The sequence below is a fragment of the Mycosarcoma maydis genome, chromosome 9, assembly GCF_000328475.2.
Source record: "Mycosarcoma maydis chromosome 9, whole genome shotgun sequence".
NCBI lineage: Eukaryota > Fungi > Basidiomycota > Ustilaginomycetes > Ustilaginales > Mycosarcoma > Mycosarcoma maydis.
Window position 1 is genome coordinate 664,626 of NC_026486.1, and position 18,489 is coordinate 683,114.

Consider the following 18,489-nt stretch of genomic DNA (forward strand, 5'->3'; position numbering starts at 1 on the left):
CCCGATAGCCGTCTGTCTACGTCTGCTGTGTCGCTTACCTCGCATCCTTGGATGTGGTCTCGCTACTTGTGCACCGCCATGGTCATTCTCCATTCCCTGTCCTCCATTCCATCCTCGATTCCATTCGGCCTGTCGTTGGTATAGGTAGACGCTTATACATCTGGGTTGCTCGTGCTTCTAGATAGCAGGGCGGTACTCTTTGGCAATCTACCAGCTTGGACAATGAGAGCGTCGACATCGACACTCGCCGTGGCGCTCGCCACGCTGCTCACCACGCTCTCTGCGCTCTGCACGCGTGCGTCGGCGGATCGTGTATCTTTCGGTCATCTCAATCCACACCATCTTGCGGCTCGCGACGCGTCGACATTCACCGCGAAAGAGCAAGGTACGAATTTGGGTCTCCAGGACCACACGCAGCCCGACGTACCGTCCGGGTCTCGACTCACGTCGATCGACGTAGGCGACTCATCGCACAAGCTCGGCGTGTATTGGACGCGCAACCCGTCGAACCGGCATGCGAAACAGGCATTCGTCATGATCCACGGCCGCAACCGAAACGGCGCCGATTACTGGAAGACAATGAACGACATTCTCACTTCCGCCGTCTCGGCATCGTACCCGTCAGCGGATGCCAACGCAATCATTGTATCGCCTGTATTTTACTCGCAAAAACTCAACAAGGGCCAATACAAAACCCTCGAGTTGGCCTGGGACGACATCAATGCGTGGCAAGCGGGCGAGGCTGCTATCCACCCGCACGGCGCAAAGGAATCCAGCTTCGATGCATTGGATGCGTTGTTTGACGAGTTTTCCAACTTGACAAAGTACCCGAGCATGCAAGAGCTCGTCTTTGTCGGTCACGGAGGCGGTGCACAGCTGATCAACCGGTACGCCATCGTGGCAAAGGATATGTCGTCGAAAGAGCTCAATGTGCGTTTCGTCGTCGGAGACCCCTCATCCAGCGTCTACTTCACCCAAGACCGTCCCACCACCAACGCACACATCGCATCCAAGGCCGACTGTCCGCTGTACAACACGTGGCGGTATGGTTTCGACAACTTCACCGGAACCCTCAACGGACTCAAGACGCCACAGGAGTATTTTGCACAAAACGTCAAGCGCGACGTGCGCTATATTGTAGGCTATGACGATACGGCGGAATCAGGAGACCAGTACTGCATGGCAATCCTTCAAGGTGGGGTAGCGCGGCGCGATAGGAATCTGGCTTGGTGGAAGTACATCAACATGCTCGCCAGAACCGACGAGGACGTGAGCGGTCTTCCGGGCAACCTGACGCTCGAGACGCTGCCGGACTGGAGCAGTCTGAGCGGCCGAACGCTGGCGCATACATTGACGGTGATTCCAGGAGCCACGCACAATGCGGACGAGGTGTTTGCAAGTCGTCAGGGAAGGACCGTCTTGTTCGCCAACAAGCAGGCCGATGTGATGAGCGGCTGGCGACCAAAAGGATACAGCAAGTCTCGCGTGTCCTCGATTTCCTTGTCGTCAGCATCCTTGTCGACCGCCAGCGTCTCACCCAGCCCAACTGGCTCAAGTGCGTCTAGCGCGATCGGCACATCCAGCGCAATGAGCCAGCAGTCCACTTCTGCATCGCTCGTCATCTACAGCGCGCCTCCCTGGACACTCCAAGCTGCTGCGTGCTTCGCTATCGCCCTCGTCGTGCTTGCCTGATCAAATCTCTGCACGAACCATACTATCCACAGCTTCACTACCAGCCAGCGCCTGTACACTATCTCTGTTCCTTCTCAACGCATCCTCGTTCTTCCCCTCGGCAGTCTCACAGTCACCAATGTCGATCCGCTTCCTCCTGTGACATGGTTGAGTTGAGACACCATAAGCATCTGTCCGCCATGGCTTGGACACGCAACGACGGGCAATCCATCGCGAAACAATCATCAATTGTGAATCGTAAATAGGCTAGAGCAAGGAGAAAGATTGGAGCAAGGAGACAAGAACAAGGTACAAATGGGCGGCAGCATTCCAGCAGCGCGACGGCCAGCGACGCGAATACTAGAGATGGCCAAATGGCAAACATGAGTAGAAGTCGAACCGGAACAAGCGGATCGCCGCGGCGTGAGGCGGACCAAGAAACGGGTTAGAGAGGTTGTTGAGATGTCCGCGCATCGTCGACTCTACTCATCGTCGTCCTCGCCATTACCATCCCAGTCGCACTCGTCGACCACCTCGACGGGACACGCCTTGATCAGGTCGGCGGCGATCTCGGCAATCGCATATGTCGCAGACATAAGATGGCTCGACAGCGAGATCGGAATTACACTGGCATCCACCACTCTAACGTTGCTAGTGCCGTACACCCTCAGCTCGCTGTCCACCACACCACCGTCGTCCTCATCCAGCATGCTGCACGTGGAACTTGGATGGTACTCGGTCTGAGCACTCGAAGCGACAAACTTGTCCACCTCGGCATCGCTCGTCACAGTTGCACCGGGAGTCATCTCGTCCGCGACTACGCTACTCAGAGGAGCGGTCTGGCCGATCTTGCGTGCCAACTGCACTCCAGAACGCATCAGCTCGACGTCGGACTGGTGCGCCAGATAGTTGGGGTTGATAATAGGTTTTTCAAACGCGTCCTTCGAGGCAATCTCGACCCAACCGCGAGAGAAGGGCGCCTGCAAGGCGGTCTCGACCTGCACCGTGGCACCGTTGCTGATACCCAACAGCATCTCGATCGCTCCCTTGGGCGTACCGGTAAAGCCATGCTCGCTCTGCGCGACCAGCAGATCTTCCAGCAACAACTTGTACTGCTTCGCCCACCCACGACGTACTGCAGCCGGGACGTTGGTGGCCGACTTGATGTAGTCGATGCTAAACCTTTTGGCTCGAGCAACGAACTCGGCCATCTCGTCGCTCCCGTACATCTTCTCCAGAGTGACGTATGCCACAGAAGAGTCGACAAACGACGCTTGCTTGGTGAGGTTGGTCTCCGTCGGCATCACCAGCCCTTGAGCCGGCGTAAAACTGACAGACGTCGCCAGATGGTCCTGCAGGTTCTGTCCGACTCCGGCAAGGTCCTTGACGACGGTCACGTTGTTCTTCTCGAGCAGCTCCTTGCGACCGAAACCGGAGAGTTGCAGGATTTGAGGCGAGCCAATGGCACCGGCACTTAAGATGACTTCGCGACGCGCAGTGACAAGGACGCGAGGAGACGTCGAGTTGGCAGCAAACTCGACACCCAGCGCTCGACGTTGACCATCCTCATCGAGATCCGTGTCCCAAATGATGCGTGTCACGGTTTGGTTCGGAAGAACGACCAGGTTCTTACGCTTGTTGGCGATTGGATCAATGTACGCGTTGCGCGAGAAGGAGCGTTGCCAGTGTTTGGCATCCATGGTACAAGTGGCGATGAAAGCACCCTGATTCTCACCATCATAAGGGCTGTTGGCGTGCGAGAGGCCAATAGCTGCAAGCGTGGGCACCCAATTGGCAACAGGCTGGTAACTGACACCAGGATAGGTGATCGAGATGGGACCCTTGTCTCCGACAAACTCAGTCTGGTTGCGGATGCTCGAATCGAGTTGCTTGATCGTGTTGGGGCTGAAGTTGGTAGACTTCTTCATGGCATCTCTAAGACTGTGCCATCCCCAAGTTGCTTGATCGCCAGAAAGACGACCCCAAACTTGGTGTTCGCGCTTGCTAGCAGCGACATAGTACATGCCGTTGATGGCAGACGACCCACCGAGCACCTTACCGCGAGGCCAGCTGGCGGTACGTGGGTTGCCCGACGCATCCTGCAAGTTGGACTGGAGCACTGTGTTGTATTGCCAGTCGAGATCGCTGCCAACGGACGACTTGAAATACGCGTTGCCAGGCACAAGAAGCGCTTCGTCATTCGTGTAACCAGAGTGACCAGCCTCAATCACGGCAACCGTCACGTCCGGATCCTCGGACAGCCGACCTGCGAGAGCGAGACCAGCAGTGCCACCTCCAGCAATCACATAGTCAAACACTTCATCGGTGACTTTGGTGTAAGACTTGGCGATCGCAGCACCTGGTTCGGAGCGTGCCTGGATGCGAGGTCGGTCGCCGAAAGCGTCGCGTGAGTAGACGGCAGCGTCGGACGGATTGGAGGGGTCGGCGTGCAAGTTTCTCGTGCGTCGATGATGACGCGCACGACCGTGCAAAGAGGGTTCCAGGGAAGCAGTGGAGAGAACTGGTAACGAGACCAAGAGGAGCGAGAAGAATGCGGTCTTCATTGAAGCGTTGTTTTCCGAGTGACACCTGGTCGAGGAAATTCGGATCGAAATGGAAGTGAAACAGTCGGCGCGCAGACGAATGGTTTCCTAGCACGCGAAGCTAGCGAGCGTATCGATGATCAACGGAAGGACTACCGGAGGCTTCAAAAAAGGAATGAGACGAACAGCAGCGGAGAAAAGAGCAAATAGGCGGGAGGGTATAGATACTACAAGCAGAGGCCAAACTGTCTGCACCGGTCAGATGGAGGCCCTTGATGAGAATCGACTGGGGATTAAGGAGAGGGGGGGGGGGGGGAGAAAGGTGTTAAAAGAGATATCAGCAGAGTGGAGTGGGGGCGGTGGACTGGGATGGGTGAGGGCGAAGGGGAGGATGGGGAACAAAGGAAGGTGATGACGGTGCAAAGAGCGTAGACGGGTAAAAGGTCGGACGAGCGATGGCGTCGACAGCAGAGCGGTAATAGTATCGAGAGTAGGAGGGGCTAACAAACGGGGGAGGTGCGGAGTCAAGTTGGCTCAGGGCGGGGGTTCAAAAGGGAAACACGAACGCCCATGCTTGGCGGGTGAATGGCAAGGATACCCTCGTGTCAGTTAGCGGGATGCTAACGGATCTCTACTGCGCTTTCTCCGTCTCATGGTGTGCAGCAGTAGCCTTCACTTCATACCGGCATAGCTCTAACCTTCAGCTTCATGAAGGCTTCCAACTTGGCCGCTTTAAAGTCACAGTGGCGAGGCTCTTTGCACTCAGACACCAAAGGAACGACCATGTGCCAAGCGCCCAACCGCGCAGAGATCCAGGAGCATTCCAAGTGCAAAGCTCGACAAGCTTGGCACATAGTGCCGACGTTTCGAGCGCCGCGCGACCCTATCGACGTTCGAGTGGGTTTAAGAGACTCTATCATTTGCCAAGAGGCAGAGCCATTAGCCGTAGCACTAATCGTGAATGGTTGAAGACGCTTGGTCCTGCATCTCGCTCCTGTCTTGACGACATTGAAAGCAGTGAAAAGCCGTCATTGCGGGCCAACGAGCAGAACGAAAGCTGATCTCAGGCACCTACAAGCAACGGCAGGGATTGGAATGTGGCATCGATGAGCCTCATCTTTGAGCCATGCTTTGCCAAGCTCTGATGCGCGTTTGCTTGTAGTGCTGCATTTTGGGTTAAGCAATCTTGGGCACAGTCGGCGCACAAAGTGAAAGGACCCAATCGTGAATGCGAACTAAAATCTGTTCCGCCGAGCTGGGACAGATATGTGGCGGAGTTGGAAAACTGTCGTGATGGCGAGTCGTGTTCTCGTGCGCCGTACAGCGTGAGTACAGGGCGTTATCCGCTCGGCAGACCGTGGACGGTTGGTGTGCAGCTTTCGGCGCGTTCTGTCACTTGTGGGTGCCAAGAACCTCAGATGGAACGCTGGCATCTTTGCTCGTTGGAGCTGCCACCAGCGCGACGACCCTGCCAGGGTCCAGCCTATTCCTTTCTGCGTCTCGTGACTGGAAATGCAGACGTATTCACGATTCAGAGCGGCAATACCAAGCGACCGTGACTAGTTAGCTCAAGGCAAGCGATCCGCGATTAGGCCTCTGCAACGCAAGAGAAAAGTTCTGCCGAAACGACTGGATGCAACATCTGCTGGTGCCGCATCCAGCAAATCTGACAACAGTTCCGAGACGTCCTCGATCAGCATTATGCATTCGTGACCGCAGGCTGTCACTTCCATTCCTTTGTGCTGATCTTGGCGCAAAGGAGATCCGAAGCTGATTGCATGAGAGTTTCTGTCCAATGACGGCAAGGCAACTCCACCATCTGGTGCCTCGGGAAGAACGACCGCATGCTCGACGTTTTTGGCCCAGATCGTCGTTGTAGATCATGCTCTGGTCCACAAGAAGGCAGTCACAGTGCTGCAGCAAGTAGTTGCTTTCTTGTATTTGCCAAGTATCAAGGCTTAGACATTCCTCAGCCATAGTGTTCCTGCTGATTGCCAAGCATCGCCAGCATTGCTAGTATACCTCTTCCTGCCGTTCTTGCAGCTTTCGGCTCGACTTGGCCGGAATCAAGATCGAGATGGTGGTCATCACCGATACCAAAATTGAGTAGCGAGAACGATCGTAGATCTTGTGGCTCTTTATCTAAACAAAACATTGAAGTCAATCTCACATCGCTGGAATTTTTTTCCAGCATGCACGGTTGCACGTTGAAGCTTCATGCAGGCATTCACGATTCGTGACTTGGCTGCTGTTGAACAAGGCAACTTCTTCCTAGCATCACCTTCCCCACCATCCTTATCACTTCATCGACGAGACTCCTCTCAATCTTCGAGTAGCTTTCTTTCTCGGATGAGCTGATCATACATTCGTCAGCCAGCAACCATGCGGCACAAGATCGGAAAGGGCGTCTTGCTCACCGCAGGATTCTCGCTCCTCCTCACATGTGTATTTTACCTTGCCCATGACACCGTGCTACACAACTCTCGAATCATCGGATGGCAAGCATACACCGCCATAGATCTTCGGCCTTCCTCCAAATCAGCCTCTGCTGTTACAGATGCAGTTGCCAACACTGCCGCCGACATGGTTGGCCAGTTGTACGATGATATGTTTCCACTCGATGTGTTCGCCCCCCTCCTACCTAACCCAGCGCCCATCACAGAGATCGCCGTCAAAGGCTGTCTGCCCCTCACCAAGTGTCAGCCCAAGACGTCACCTGCAGACGATGCGTTGCTCGGCAAATGGGTCAAAGTCGATCGGAGCCTGAGTCCAGCTGGTCAGCTAGGCGCTTCTGCGGGCGGTATACTAAAAAATCTATTTGGAAGCATTGAACAACGCTATCTCTTCTATCGAAAGTCGAGGAGAAGAGATGTACAGTCTGTGGTGGAGCTTCGGCTAGTCGAAGAAGGTCAGACTCCACCCAGAGGTGACGATGGCTGGCACAGAGTCAAGAACAATTTGCGGTCCAAGGTGGTACGTATGATGTCGGGGCAGAAAGGGTTACATCTCTACTACCGAGCTATCTTGCCCGCTCAGCGCGTTCAAGAGAAGCTGGAATCGTGGAGTCGTGACGGAAACATAGCCATGGATGCCATCACAGAGCTCGACCTTGTGTACGGTGACAACCCCCCCTGGCCCGGTTTTGCTGCTGCCGGCATCGTCTCGGATTCGCACCCCGCCATGGCATCTGCTCGTGTCACGCTCACCTATCGACGAAAACCCACACGCAAGCCGACGCTCACTCGGCTCCGATTTAAACCAGACGGGACGTTCAAGATTCTTCAACTGGCTGATCTGCATTTCTCGGTGTCCCCCGAACCTTGCCGTGATTACGATGCCAAGGATCCGCGTTGGTTCTCGCGTGGCTGCCTGTCCAAGAACGATACCCTTTCGCTGGTCAACAACTGGCTCGATACCGAAAAGCCCGACTTGGTGGTTCTGACAGGTGACCAATTGAATGGTCAAGGTACATCGTGGGATCCGTACAGCGTTCTTTCACTCTGGACGGCGCCGTTGATCCAACGAAAGATTCCTTACGCTGTCATTCTGGGCAATCACGATAGCGAGTCTGGCCCGTTATCACGTGCCGAGCAGATGCAGATCATCAGCAACATGCCGTATTCGTATAGTTCCGTGGGCCCTTCCATGGTGACAGGCGAGGGGAACTACTATCTCAATATCGAATCGCCATTGGTGGACAGAGGACACGTCGCAACGTTGTGGTTCATGGATACGGGCACGCATGCCGACAAGGACAAGTGGAAGCCCTGGGCCAAACCTGGCTACGGCTATGTGCACAAGGATCAGATCAAATGGTTTGAGCAAAAGTACGCGGCGATCAAACAGACGTTGCTGCCGTACAAACCAGACGGAGCGCAGGATCTTGGAGCGCAAGCTTGGAGGAAGGACAAAGTGTGGGATGCAGGTGATGCAGATGGTGGACAAGTGCTGGGCCGACCTCCCAGTGTGGTGTTTATGCACATTCCGGTACCTGAAAGTATGAACCCGGTGGATCAAGGCGTGCTTCCCAAGGTGGTCAACCCCACGCAGCCTTGGAGATCGTCGAGCGAGAAAGCTGGTTTGGTCGTCGGCGATAGAAAAGAAACGGCTACCTACAAAGGCGCACAGGCGCAGCCGGGCATCTTTGACCTCTTCACTACCCTCAACGCCCACACTTCCGCACCATCATCCTCCACGCCTCACTACACATCCCCGACCACACACGATCAGCCCAACCGAGGCATTCGACTGCTAGTGCACGGACACATGCATCTCAATTCCGACTGTAGGCGCGTCCAGAACATCTGGATCTGCTTCGGAGGCGGCTCCTCACTTGCTGGCTACGGTAGCCCTAACATCCAGAGACGAGCACGAGTGATCGTGCTCGAAGATTGGGCTAGTCGAATCAGAACGTATCATCGCATCAGCTCGGCGCGATCCGAAGAGGCGGACAAAAGGTTCGACGAGTTCGTGCTCAACTATGGCAGCAACTAGATCACATGGGCAATATAGAGTGCGGTTTCGCTTTCAGGGGAGATTGTATGTGCAAACAACGTACAAAGCGTGCGATTGTAGTTGTGATTCATGCTGATGCCGAGGTGGAGAAAAGGTTGGCAAGTACCAGTTGAGACGTGTCAACATCGATGCGTCGACACAAGATAGTCGATCTTCGCACCAATAGAGCCAGAGACTTTTGGTAATCCTGCGTCGCTGCAGCCGACTGCTCGGCGTCGGCCGAAGCGGCAGCTAGAGCAAGCGCACATCGCTGGACGCGCACGCAGCAATCTTGCCAAACACGGTCATCCGTTTCGGACGCCAACGCCAATGCGAACGCGTTGTCTACCAGATCCATGAGCATGTGCAAAATTTCGACAATCTTGTTCTTCCACATACCCATCGCTGGTTCATCTGCGAACAACAGCACATTCTCCACCACCGTCGTCGCCGCATACGAGATGGTGCGAATGAGATCCGTCGATACTCCGGGAAGGTTACGGTTCGTGTGGGCGGCAGACGGAGATGTGGCGCACGTGTGAAGTGCCTTGATCGTTGTCGACGTGAGCGTGATAGTGGGTGCGAGCCAGGAAGCGTCGGTAGCTCGATGCAGACGGTCCAGGTCGATGCTGCGGATGAGTCGGGCGAGTAGTAAGATCCAGATGCTCCGAAGTGTCGATGTGGACGTTGCGGTCGCTTCGACTGATGTTGTATCTGTCGACTTGTTATCCCGGCCACCACTGTGATATTCAGCCAAGGCAACCACACCTTCGCGCACTGCCTGCTGCCACATCCACGTCAACAAGCCTCTCCGCGTAACAAGCTCGATCGCCACATCGGCGTTTCTCACTAACCAAGTCGTCGTGTCCTCGATCAATGCACGCATCGAGGTCTCCTCCAACACCCTATCCGAGCTCATACTAGCACCCGACATTGCACCATCACAGCCGTCGTACAGCGAAGCCAACAGCTCCCAAGTGCGTCGACGCTTGAAGATTTTCCAATCGCTCCTGCCACCCGAACGTGCGACATCGCGAAGGAAACGAAGCATCCACATGCGTTCCTGCTTGTACTTGTCCGATGCTGTGTAAAGCAGGTTGTAGAGCAGAGGCACATCTCCCACATCGAGCTCGGGTCGTTGCAGAAGAAAATGTGAGATCACCGGGTAAATAAAGGATCTGGGCGTTACAACTGATCGCAGCGCGTGTGCGATGAAGAGGGTCGTCGTGATGGGAAGGTAAGCCGTGTCGGATGCAGCAGCCATTTCTTCCGAACAAGACGAGTCGCGAATGGCGAGTGTCGAGTCGAGAGCGTCGCGGACAAGATCGAACACCATAATCAGATGATCCTTTTCTTGAAACTCGGCTTCTTGGATAGCGAGGTAGAGATTCGAGACAAGTGTCAGACAGGCTCGTCGCATATCATTGCAGCGAGATGAAAGTCCGCACACCAGCAGGCCAGGTGCATTTGTGCCAAACACCGTAAGCCACTCCAAGCCACTCAGCTTGATCCCCGGCGCAGTGACACCGGCAAGGAGCGAAAGGACAAACACGGGGTCATAGCGTTGAGCCGGATTGGTGTGACTTCCATAGACCTGTCTTGGAGAGCGAGCATCAACAGCGTCGCCCTCATAGCCGTAGCTGATCGTGTTGTGTAAAGAGAGAGAGCGAGGGTATTCAGTGCAGGTCGCTAAGACGATGTTTGCATCGAGCGACCGCAATGCCTCCAATGTAGACTGACCACCCTCCGTCGCACTGTTGACAAATTCCCTCGAGGAAGCGGGCAGCTTCCAGCCCTGGACAAGGCACATGAACGACTGCCCGCATTCTTCCTCAAAGCGCCGAAACAACGCGAGCAGCATACGGTCTGACTTGGACAGCGTCGCACCGTAGAACGACATGAGCTTTGTCAAGAGTGGCGCACGAAGCAGTGTTCTAGCGTCGCGGCTGGCGACGGTGTAGACTAGCTCCACTGTGAGTTGCTTTAACTGTTCCGACGCTTCCTGTTTACTCGATTCAGGTGGATCATCTTCTTCGGCATCGCTGGAACCCTGGCCGGGAGGGATGGGTTGTTGAATGGCGGCAGATCCGCGCATTATAGAGGTGAAGTCAGAATGGGCGGTTAAAGCACCGAGGTAGCGCGAAACATGTGATGGCTCGAGATCGGTGTGCTTGCAGAGTTCCAGAACAAGTCGCATTTGGTCTACAGCGCATAATCGATTCTTGATGGCTGCTTGAACGACCGGATCAACCAGCGATTTTTTCAGTTGCGTACTTGGCGAGGTGTCGTCATCAAGGCATTCCACCAGAGAGGTGAATAGAGTGATCGTCTGCACCAGGTCACTCGAGTCATTGCTATCTTCCGCAAATCGTCGAACAAGCCAGAGCAAAGCGGCATCGACTGTAGACTGCAAAATTCCGGATAGACGGGAAAAATCTGGAATCTCCTCTATCAGGCCAAGCAACACCTCAATTAGAGGACGTTGGAAAGCTTTGAAGGGGGAACTTTTGGCAGAGCTAACAACGAACGCCAAGAACTTGTTGCCTATTTCAGCCTGCACCTGCTCCCATCCAAACTTGTGAGCGCATCGCAGGCTGACGATAAGGCAAGCAGCGAGCTCATGTGATGTTCCGGCGGTTTCTTCACCGTCTATGATGGCAGCAGCAGCGAGCTGGGCTACCGGTTCAACGTGTGCCTGAGTCCATTCTTGTCCATCCAGTGCTGGCGCACCTTGTTCGAGAAGCGCTGACATTAGGGTCAGCAGCGTGCGCGGTATGGTCCTAAGAGCACCTTCACGATTGGGGCCATCCGTAGCCAGGATGGAACGTACTGCGGCAGAGATAGACAAAGCCAGCGCCGGATGGGCGTGGATTGCGGCCACCAGGGCGCCATCCATGGCAGGAGAAGTGATACTCGTTTGAGCAAGCTTGCTGAAATCTGCTAGAGCAAGGATTTGCATGTATGAAGACGTTGCATGTCGATGAGAATGCTGCAAGATTGATTGTATGACGCAAAAGAGCAAACGCTGTCGGCTTGCAACTTCGTCATAGTGTTTACTTTGTCGGCCTCCATCTTGCCTAGGTTGCAAGGCTGCCTCGACAATGGATGGCAGTCGCGATATCACCTTCGGCCAGACTACAGATGTCGGATCCAAAGAAGCAACCAAAACAGCGAAAGTCTCCGAAGCCAAGAGGCTCACAGTTGCTTCTGCTTCGTGAGTCTCGAGCATACGAGTGCACACGTCTATCAGTTCGAAAGCATCGTTATCTGGCAAGAAGGGAGCCAAGTTGGTCATGGATCGGAAAAAGTCACCATTAGAGGCTTCAACTTGTCCGACTTGGCGGAACAATGACGAGACCATTTGGACGTGTTCACTGCGGCTCGGGTCCAAGTGCCTAACAACAAGTTTGCTGATTGACAACAGAGCACCTGACGCAACTTGAGCATGTTTGGTGGGATGGATGGCGGAGATGGCCTCGGCGAAAAAGAAGTGCTTGGCATCTTCGTGCGAGAGATAGCCGGAGACATCAGCAAGCGAGAGAAGCGAAACCACGTGAGGCAGCAACTGTTTATCGTCTTGCTTGCTTTGCGAACGGAAGAAGGCGGCCCAGACAGCAAGCCTTGTTTGCTCCCTTGCGTTCCAGGGCACCAACATACTCTGGTTTTCGGCGTCGCCATCCCTTGCGCTCAGCATAAAATCGTCCTGAACAGGTTCGACAAAAGTGGCGCTGAGAGGAAGGTGAAGCAAAGGAACGGTGCCGATCGCTATTTCTGCTGCTCCCTGGAAAGCAGCCGCGATGATGTTCTCTGACATCGGATCGAGCTCTTCGAGAATTTGAGATACGCACGCGAAGCCACGATCGTGCAGCCCTTGGATCGTTCGGTACACTTGGAGAACCTGGGCCACAGATAAAGGTCTCTCTGCGCTTCGTAGACGTGTAGTGAGATCTCCAGGTGTGGATACATCTGTTCAAAGAAGTCATCAAAGAGCACGCAGATATAGAAATGTCAGTCATCAAGGAAGCCAGCCCGCAAAAGCAAAGATAGATTGGCCTCGTATCGAATGGTCAGGACGCCCTTCAGCCTATCAAATAGAAGGAGGACGACTTCAGAGTTATCGGCAAGCCACCGCTGCAGCAATCAAGCCGCAGGATGTAACTTTTGTGTAGCGGTTCTGATAATGGGAATTTCTAATCATCCCATTCAACACGGCAGGCTGTATCGTGTGAGGAAAGAAAGGTGGGGTACACTTACCGAGGACCAAGGGTGTATGAGCGGACGTCGAACGTTTCGTCTTGCTTGTATTCGCATCGGCCTCGGGGGCAATGCAGATGCTACGGATCTTGCTGAGAATCACCGATGACAGAAAGGTTGATGAGGCATACTTTGGGCTTAATTTGAAAGTGTCTACAACCTTGACAGCCATTGCCTCGAGAGCAGAAGTCTGCCGACTATAAGCACACAGGGTTGGTAGCAGACGAACAAAAAACGCCAGAAGCGCCTCCACTGTACCGTCACTAGTGTCAAACAATTGCTTCTCCACGCGGATGGTGAATTGCTCGAAAATCGCCATGAGCCAGGGAGAGCCAAGCAAATTTGCGGAGGCATTCTTAGAAGGGTAGCCAGGGTAGCCAGGGTAGCCAGCCAAGGTGTCGTCCACCTCGCCATGCTGTTGCATAAATTGACGAGCTGCCTCGACATAGCGGTAGGGCGTCTTTGCACATCGGAGCATACATTCATCCAAGAAAGAGATGACCGAGTGTTGTTCTGCAGAGAGGAAGGGACTGGAAGCGTGAGAGCTGACACCGCGTGCCTGCTGTTCTTCATTCTTAGTTGCGAGAGCGTCGAATTGCGGCAAACTTGCAAGCCATGCATCAATTTCGGGAGGGTGATGCTCGAAGAAGGACGAAGAAGCGAGAAGTGAGCGAAGCAGCTCCTCGCACGCCTGCTTCACTTGGTCGAGTGGCGTAGAGACGAAGAGGGTGAGAAGGAGTCCGAGATAGCTGAGGTTGTCGCTTGAACCAGCAGGCTTGGCAGTCCAGTCGAAAGACGCCGCCCTGGCAGAGTGAGAGAGGATGCGTAGAGTGTGCACCTGGCATAGAGCTTCCAAGTTAACTTCACCAGTATCCTCGTCATCTTCACCTCCTTCGTCATCGCTGTTTTCCGCTGCTGATGTTTGGGCCTCTCCGTCGGCCGTGTCAGTCGTAGCATGACCCCTCACTCTACCTTGTCCCTGCAGTTGAGCAGAGGGCAATGCTGAGGAGCGTATGAAAGCGTTTGTCAAAAGCTTTCCAGCGTTGAAGCGAACGTCGAAGGCAGAGCTCGGCACGGCTTGGTAATACAGCGAGAGAAGTCTCAGGGCTGCTTCGGTGGAGATCATTTTCTCCTTCTGTGATGCGGCATTCGAAGTAGGGTCGTGCGAGACGACGTGTTGTTCATTGTCATTCGGTTGCCCATTGACGCTCGACCGGGAGGTAGCAACTTGAATAATCTGGACGACGATAGAAGTGTCAGGAATACGCTTGCGTGCCTCCGTTTCAAGAGCTTCGAGGCATTTTCTCCAAGGCCCGTTGTCGTCTTCATCCAGCTCAGAGACCGCATTGATGCAAATATTGCGGAAGCGAACCATGCGATCGAGGCAGCGAGACAAGAGCGCGCAGCTTGAATATTGTACAAGCTTATCCGTATGAGTGAGACCTGCACTGAAAAGGGAGCGGTGGAATGGTCCTGGAAGGATGTTGGCAAGAATGCTCGACATGGGCGGCGGCTCGGATGCAAACATGCGATGCGATGGTGGCACGAGAGCTCCAGCTACTGGGTCGTGAGATGTTTCGAGATGCTCGACCTTAGCATTGCGGAAGGAAGGGAGCTCTAGACCGACAACGCGGCCAAAAAAGGCGATGTTGCAAAGCCAGCGTGAACTCGGTCTCGGATCGACGCTCAGTCCAGCGCAGGAGCTTTCGAGGTAGGGACCAACGAGCTCGGGACAAGCTGTAAGAATGTTGAGCGCCAATTCTTGCTGACGCAGATCCTCTGCTACAGCAAGCTGACGGATGACGCCTGAAAGGACCTTGTTGTAAATCGATCCGCTGCGGACTTGTTTGCCCTTTTGTGCATCGTCAGCTTGTGCAGCAAAGTCATCCTGACTGATGCCATCAAGCAAGGTGTGATTCTGTGCCTGGCTTAGGATGTCTTCGGCATCTGATCTACCAGTAGCTTTGCGCGGATACCATCCTCGATCTGGATAGCAGATACCGAATCCGGGGTTGGTGCATATGCTGAGGAGAAAGTGATGTGCAAGCTCGGCCACCGAAGGGTTCTCAACAGCTTGGGTATCTGCGTGGATGAGGACATGCTCCTCCTCGCGCGAGTAGAGCTGCACTACACAGCCACACGCCCATTCGTTCCAAAATTCGACCTTTTTGCTGCGTGGAATTTTGGTGTCCTTGATGAGGTCCTCGTGAAGGTGGAGAAGGATAGTCTGAACGACGTCTGGAGGATCTTGTGGAAGTCCTTTGAGGATAGCAGGCAAGAAATCTCGACCAAGCTCCAAGAGACGAAGTTTCGGTGCATGCGAGAAGCTCTGCTGCAGAAAGGAGAGAAGGAATAGAATGTAGAGAGTGCGGATATCGGGACGACGCAGAGAGACATCTTGTGCAACTTGTGCCTTCTTTGATGTTTTTGATTTTCGGTGAATCCTTCGACGCATGTTGAAGATATGAGGAAGCACTTTCATTGACCAGTTGAAAGAATCGAAGAGCTGCGCGGCATGGCGGCCCTTGGCAAAGAGGGTGATCTCGCGGAGCAAGACGAGCGATGCGAGAGCAGCAACATCGGAACCTTTGGAGCGAGGGTCGCGCTGCTTGGAGGATGAAAACTTGGCACCACCCAGGTTAGATATGTAAGTTTGCATCATGGCCAGCCAAGGCTCATTTGGTGAGAGGATGCGCTCGATGATGTTGGAGCCGAGTGCATGGGTGGGATAGTGGATCGAGAGGAGCGCGAGTGACTGTGCGAGACAGAAAATAGGGAGGTGAAGCAAAGTAGGGAGATCCTGGCGATCTGCGAGTTGCCATGTCAGAAGGATTGAGGTTGCGGCTGATGTTGATGGCACAGAATTCGAAGCTTGCGATTCGCAAAGCTGACAGTAGTCTCTGACGAGCTGTATCCTCTTGTCGCTGGCGGGGATGGTGGATCTCTGGGTGTTTTCGGCAAAGGTAAGGGTAGTCTGATGTCGAAGTCGAGACAGCAAAAGGCGCAAAAGATCTGCCGAGGGCGTCTTGAGAGCTTCGTAGAGCTCAGTACCGTCAGAGAAAGGTTCTAGCGCCTTGTTCTGCTTATCAGCGTGCTCGGCGTCAGGTTGCTCGACGTTTTGCTCATCGTCTGATGCATCTGAATCGCGGAGTACTGACGCAGCTGCATCCGAGCCAGCACGTTTTCGTTTGTCGACCATACCTGGCTTTTCGACTGTAGTGTGTGGTGTCGATGTGGTCGTGATGGTTGAGAAGGTTGAAGCTCTCAAAAACACTCGTGACTTGGTGACAGCTGGAAAAATTTGAGTTGTGAGTGTTGCTGCCCTCCTTTTTTTGTTTTTTGTTTTTTGTTTTTGTTTTGTTTTAGAATCACGAATCGTGAATCGTGAATGTTTCTGAGGCGTCTTTGAAATTTTACAGTTGCACCGATTAAGAAGAAATCAAAGTTCGGAAGACGGAACTGAGAATCAGAATTCGTGATTTCACTCACAACTCTGTGACTCTCACTGAGATGAACCGAGCCGAGCCAGGGTCTGATATGGACCGCATGCATGAGCCACTTTCCATACGAGTCACTCCATCTCGATCCTCACGCCAGTATGTCGCCGCCAAGGGTGCTCACGATCGCTGGTTCTGACTCGGGCGGAGGTGCAGGCATTCAGGCCGACCTCAAGACATTCTTGTCGCTCGGCACGTATGGCCTTTCTGTGCTCACCGCTTTGACCGCTCAAAACACCACAGGTGTATCAGCGATTCATGCATGCCCACCCGACTTTGTCCTACAACAACTCGAATCAGTCATGGCCGATATTCAGATTGACGCCGTCAAGATGGGTATGCTCTGCAACCATGAAATTGTGGCTGCCCTCGCGACGAAACTACGACATTGGAAGGACTCGACAGGTTCACATGGCGGTCGTGATGTGCCAATCGTCCTAGATCCGGTGATGGTATCTACGTCTGGCTCCTTGTTGCTTTCGGAAGGTGCCATCGAGACGCTCATCCGTGAACTGCTGCCTCTTTGCACGATCCTGACTCCAAACTTGCCCGAATCACGACAGTTGCTCAAGTACGCCGCCAAGTTCACCTCGCATCAGACAGGACCAAAGGAACTTGAGCTGGCACTAAACAACGAGAGTACCGAGCTACCGCAGATGATGGCAGCAGCAAAAAGTATTGCTAAACTTGGGCCAAGAGCAGTGCTTGTCAAAGGAGGGCATGCCAGGCTCAAAAGATCGCAGATCAATGCGTGGCTGGACAGTATCGACGCGGGACCACAAGGTGTACAGCCGATCTTCCAAGAGGCGTTTCGTCCGCAAAAGCCGGACTCACAGGACCGGTACCCTCGACGTGGTAGTGTGCGTGACACCACGAGCGTCGAGGATGAGTTGAGACAACTCGCAGGCGCAGATGGCGCCATTATTACGAAAAGAGGCAATGTTACCATCATTCGTACCGACGAGGTCCCCTTCAGTCAGGTCTTGGACGGACGACGCGTGAAATCTGACGACGAGTTGGTGGTATGCGACGTGCTTTATCAAGATTCGGACGACCTCAAAGGGTTTTACGTGCTGTTTGTCAAGCCTCTCATCGACTCAACCGCTACGCACGGAACCGGCTGCACATTGTCGTCAGCAATAGCAGCCTCCCTCGCTCAAGGTCGCTCGTTGCTGCGTTCAACAGCGACGGCGATCACTTACGTACAACATGCCATCGCCAACGGCATACAAGATCTTGGTAAAGGGCCCGGCCCGCTCGACCATTCGTATCCCTTTCAAGCGCGTGGTCTCATCGTATCGTCACCAGCAACATCCATTGACAGTGCATCTTGTTCGTTTGCGCTGAATCGATTCCTCATTTCGAATTCAATCGATGTCTGGAAAGCATTCGTGCAACACGCGTTCGTGTTAGGTCTTGCCGACGGAAGCTTGCCGCGAGAGTCGTTCGAGTGGTTCATGAAGCAAGACTATCTTTTTCTGCGACACTATGCTCGAATCTGGGCGCAGGCAGCCGCATCGCCGGACAACACGTTCCAAGAGGTGTCGACGTTGGCAGAGATGGCACAGTCCATGGCGGAGGAGGCCAAGCTTCACCTTGGCATCTGTCAGCAGAGCTTGGGCGTGACGCCACACGAGCTGGAGCATGAAACCATGGAAAGTGCAGCAACGCTGGCATATACACGCTTTGTGCTCGACACGGCGCGATCGAGTGACAGTCTGGACTTGCTGGTAGCAGTGAGCCCATGCATGGTCGGATACGCACAGATTGGACTCTGGCTTGCACAGAACCGCAAGGAGGGCATCGATAAGGACTACGCCGCATGGATCGAAGCCTACTCGGGGCAAGATTTTCAAGCGGTGGTACGACGGGCGATGCGGTTGGTGGAAGCCAAAGCTGCCAAGGATCCGCCTTCGCCGCAGAGACTGCGCAAGTTGCAGACAACTTGGAACGCCGCCTGTCGTCTGGAAGCAGGTATGTGGGATGAAGCGGTAGACACTGGCCTGCGTAGACTCGTGCTTGAGCCGTAA

At 54.2% G+C, this 18,489-nt stretch overlaps 5 protein-coding genes across 5 annotated transcripts; 3 read left to right on the top strand and 2 right to left on the bottom strand.

Annotated features, from left to right (window-relative positions):
• Positions 1-222: 222 nt before the first annotated feature.
• UMAG_03614 (uncharacterized protein) lies at positions 223-1,692 on the top strand (the record flags this gene model as incomplete). The annotated part of the gene is made up of 1 exon (XM_011391735.1): positions 223-1,692. One exon carries the CDS (start codon positions 223-225, stop codon positions 1,690-1,692), a length of 1,470 nt encoding a protein of 489 aa, XP_011390037.1.
• A 461-nt stretch (positions 1,693-2,153) lies between these two features.
• On the bottom strand, positions 2,154-4,235 carry UMAG_03615 (uncharacterized protein; the record flags this gene model as incomplete). Its single annotated transcript, XM_011391736.1, has 1 exon — positions 2,154-4,235. One exon carries the CDS (start codon positions 4,233-4,235, stop codon positions 2,154-2,156), a length of 2,082 nt encoding a protein of 693 aa, XP_011390038.1.
• Positions 4,236-6,596: 2,361 nt separating this feature from the next.
• On the top strand, positions 6,597-8,708 carry UMAG_03616 (uncharacterized protein; the record flags this gene model as incomplete). The annotated part of the gene is made up of 1 exon (XM_011391737.1): positions 6,597-8,708. The coding sequence occupies one exon, from the start codon at positions 6,597-6,599 to the stop codon at positions 8,706-8,708; it is 2,112 nt and encodes a 703-aa protein (XP_011390039.1).
• Positions 8,709-8,796: 88 nt separating this feature from the next.
• UMAG_03617 (uncharacterized protein) lies at positions 8,797-16,161 on the bottom strand (the record flags this gene model as incomplete). Its single annotated transcript, XM_011391738.1, has 2 exons — positions 8,797-12,674; positions 12,963-16,161. 2 exons carry the CDS (start codon positions 16,159-16,161, stop codon positions 8,797-8,799), a joined length of 7,077 nt encoding a protein of 2,358 aa, XP_011390040.1.
• Positions 16,162-16,560: 399 nt separating this feature from the next.
• On the top strand, positions 16,561-18,489 carry UMAG_03618 (uncharacterized protein; the record flags this gene model as incomplete). The annotated part of the gene is made up of 1 exon (XM_011391739.1): positions 16,561-18,489. One exon carries the CDS (start codon positions 16,561-16,563, stop codon positions 18,487-18,489), a length of 1,929 nt encoding a protein of 642 aa, XP_011390041.1.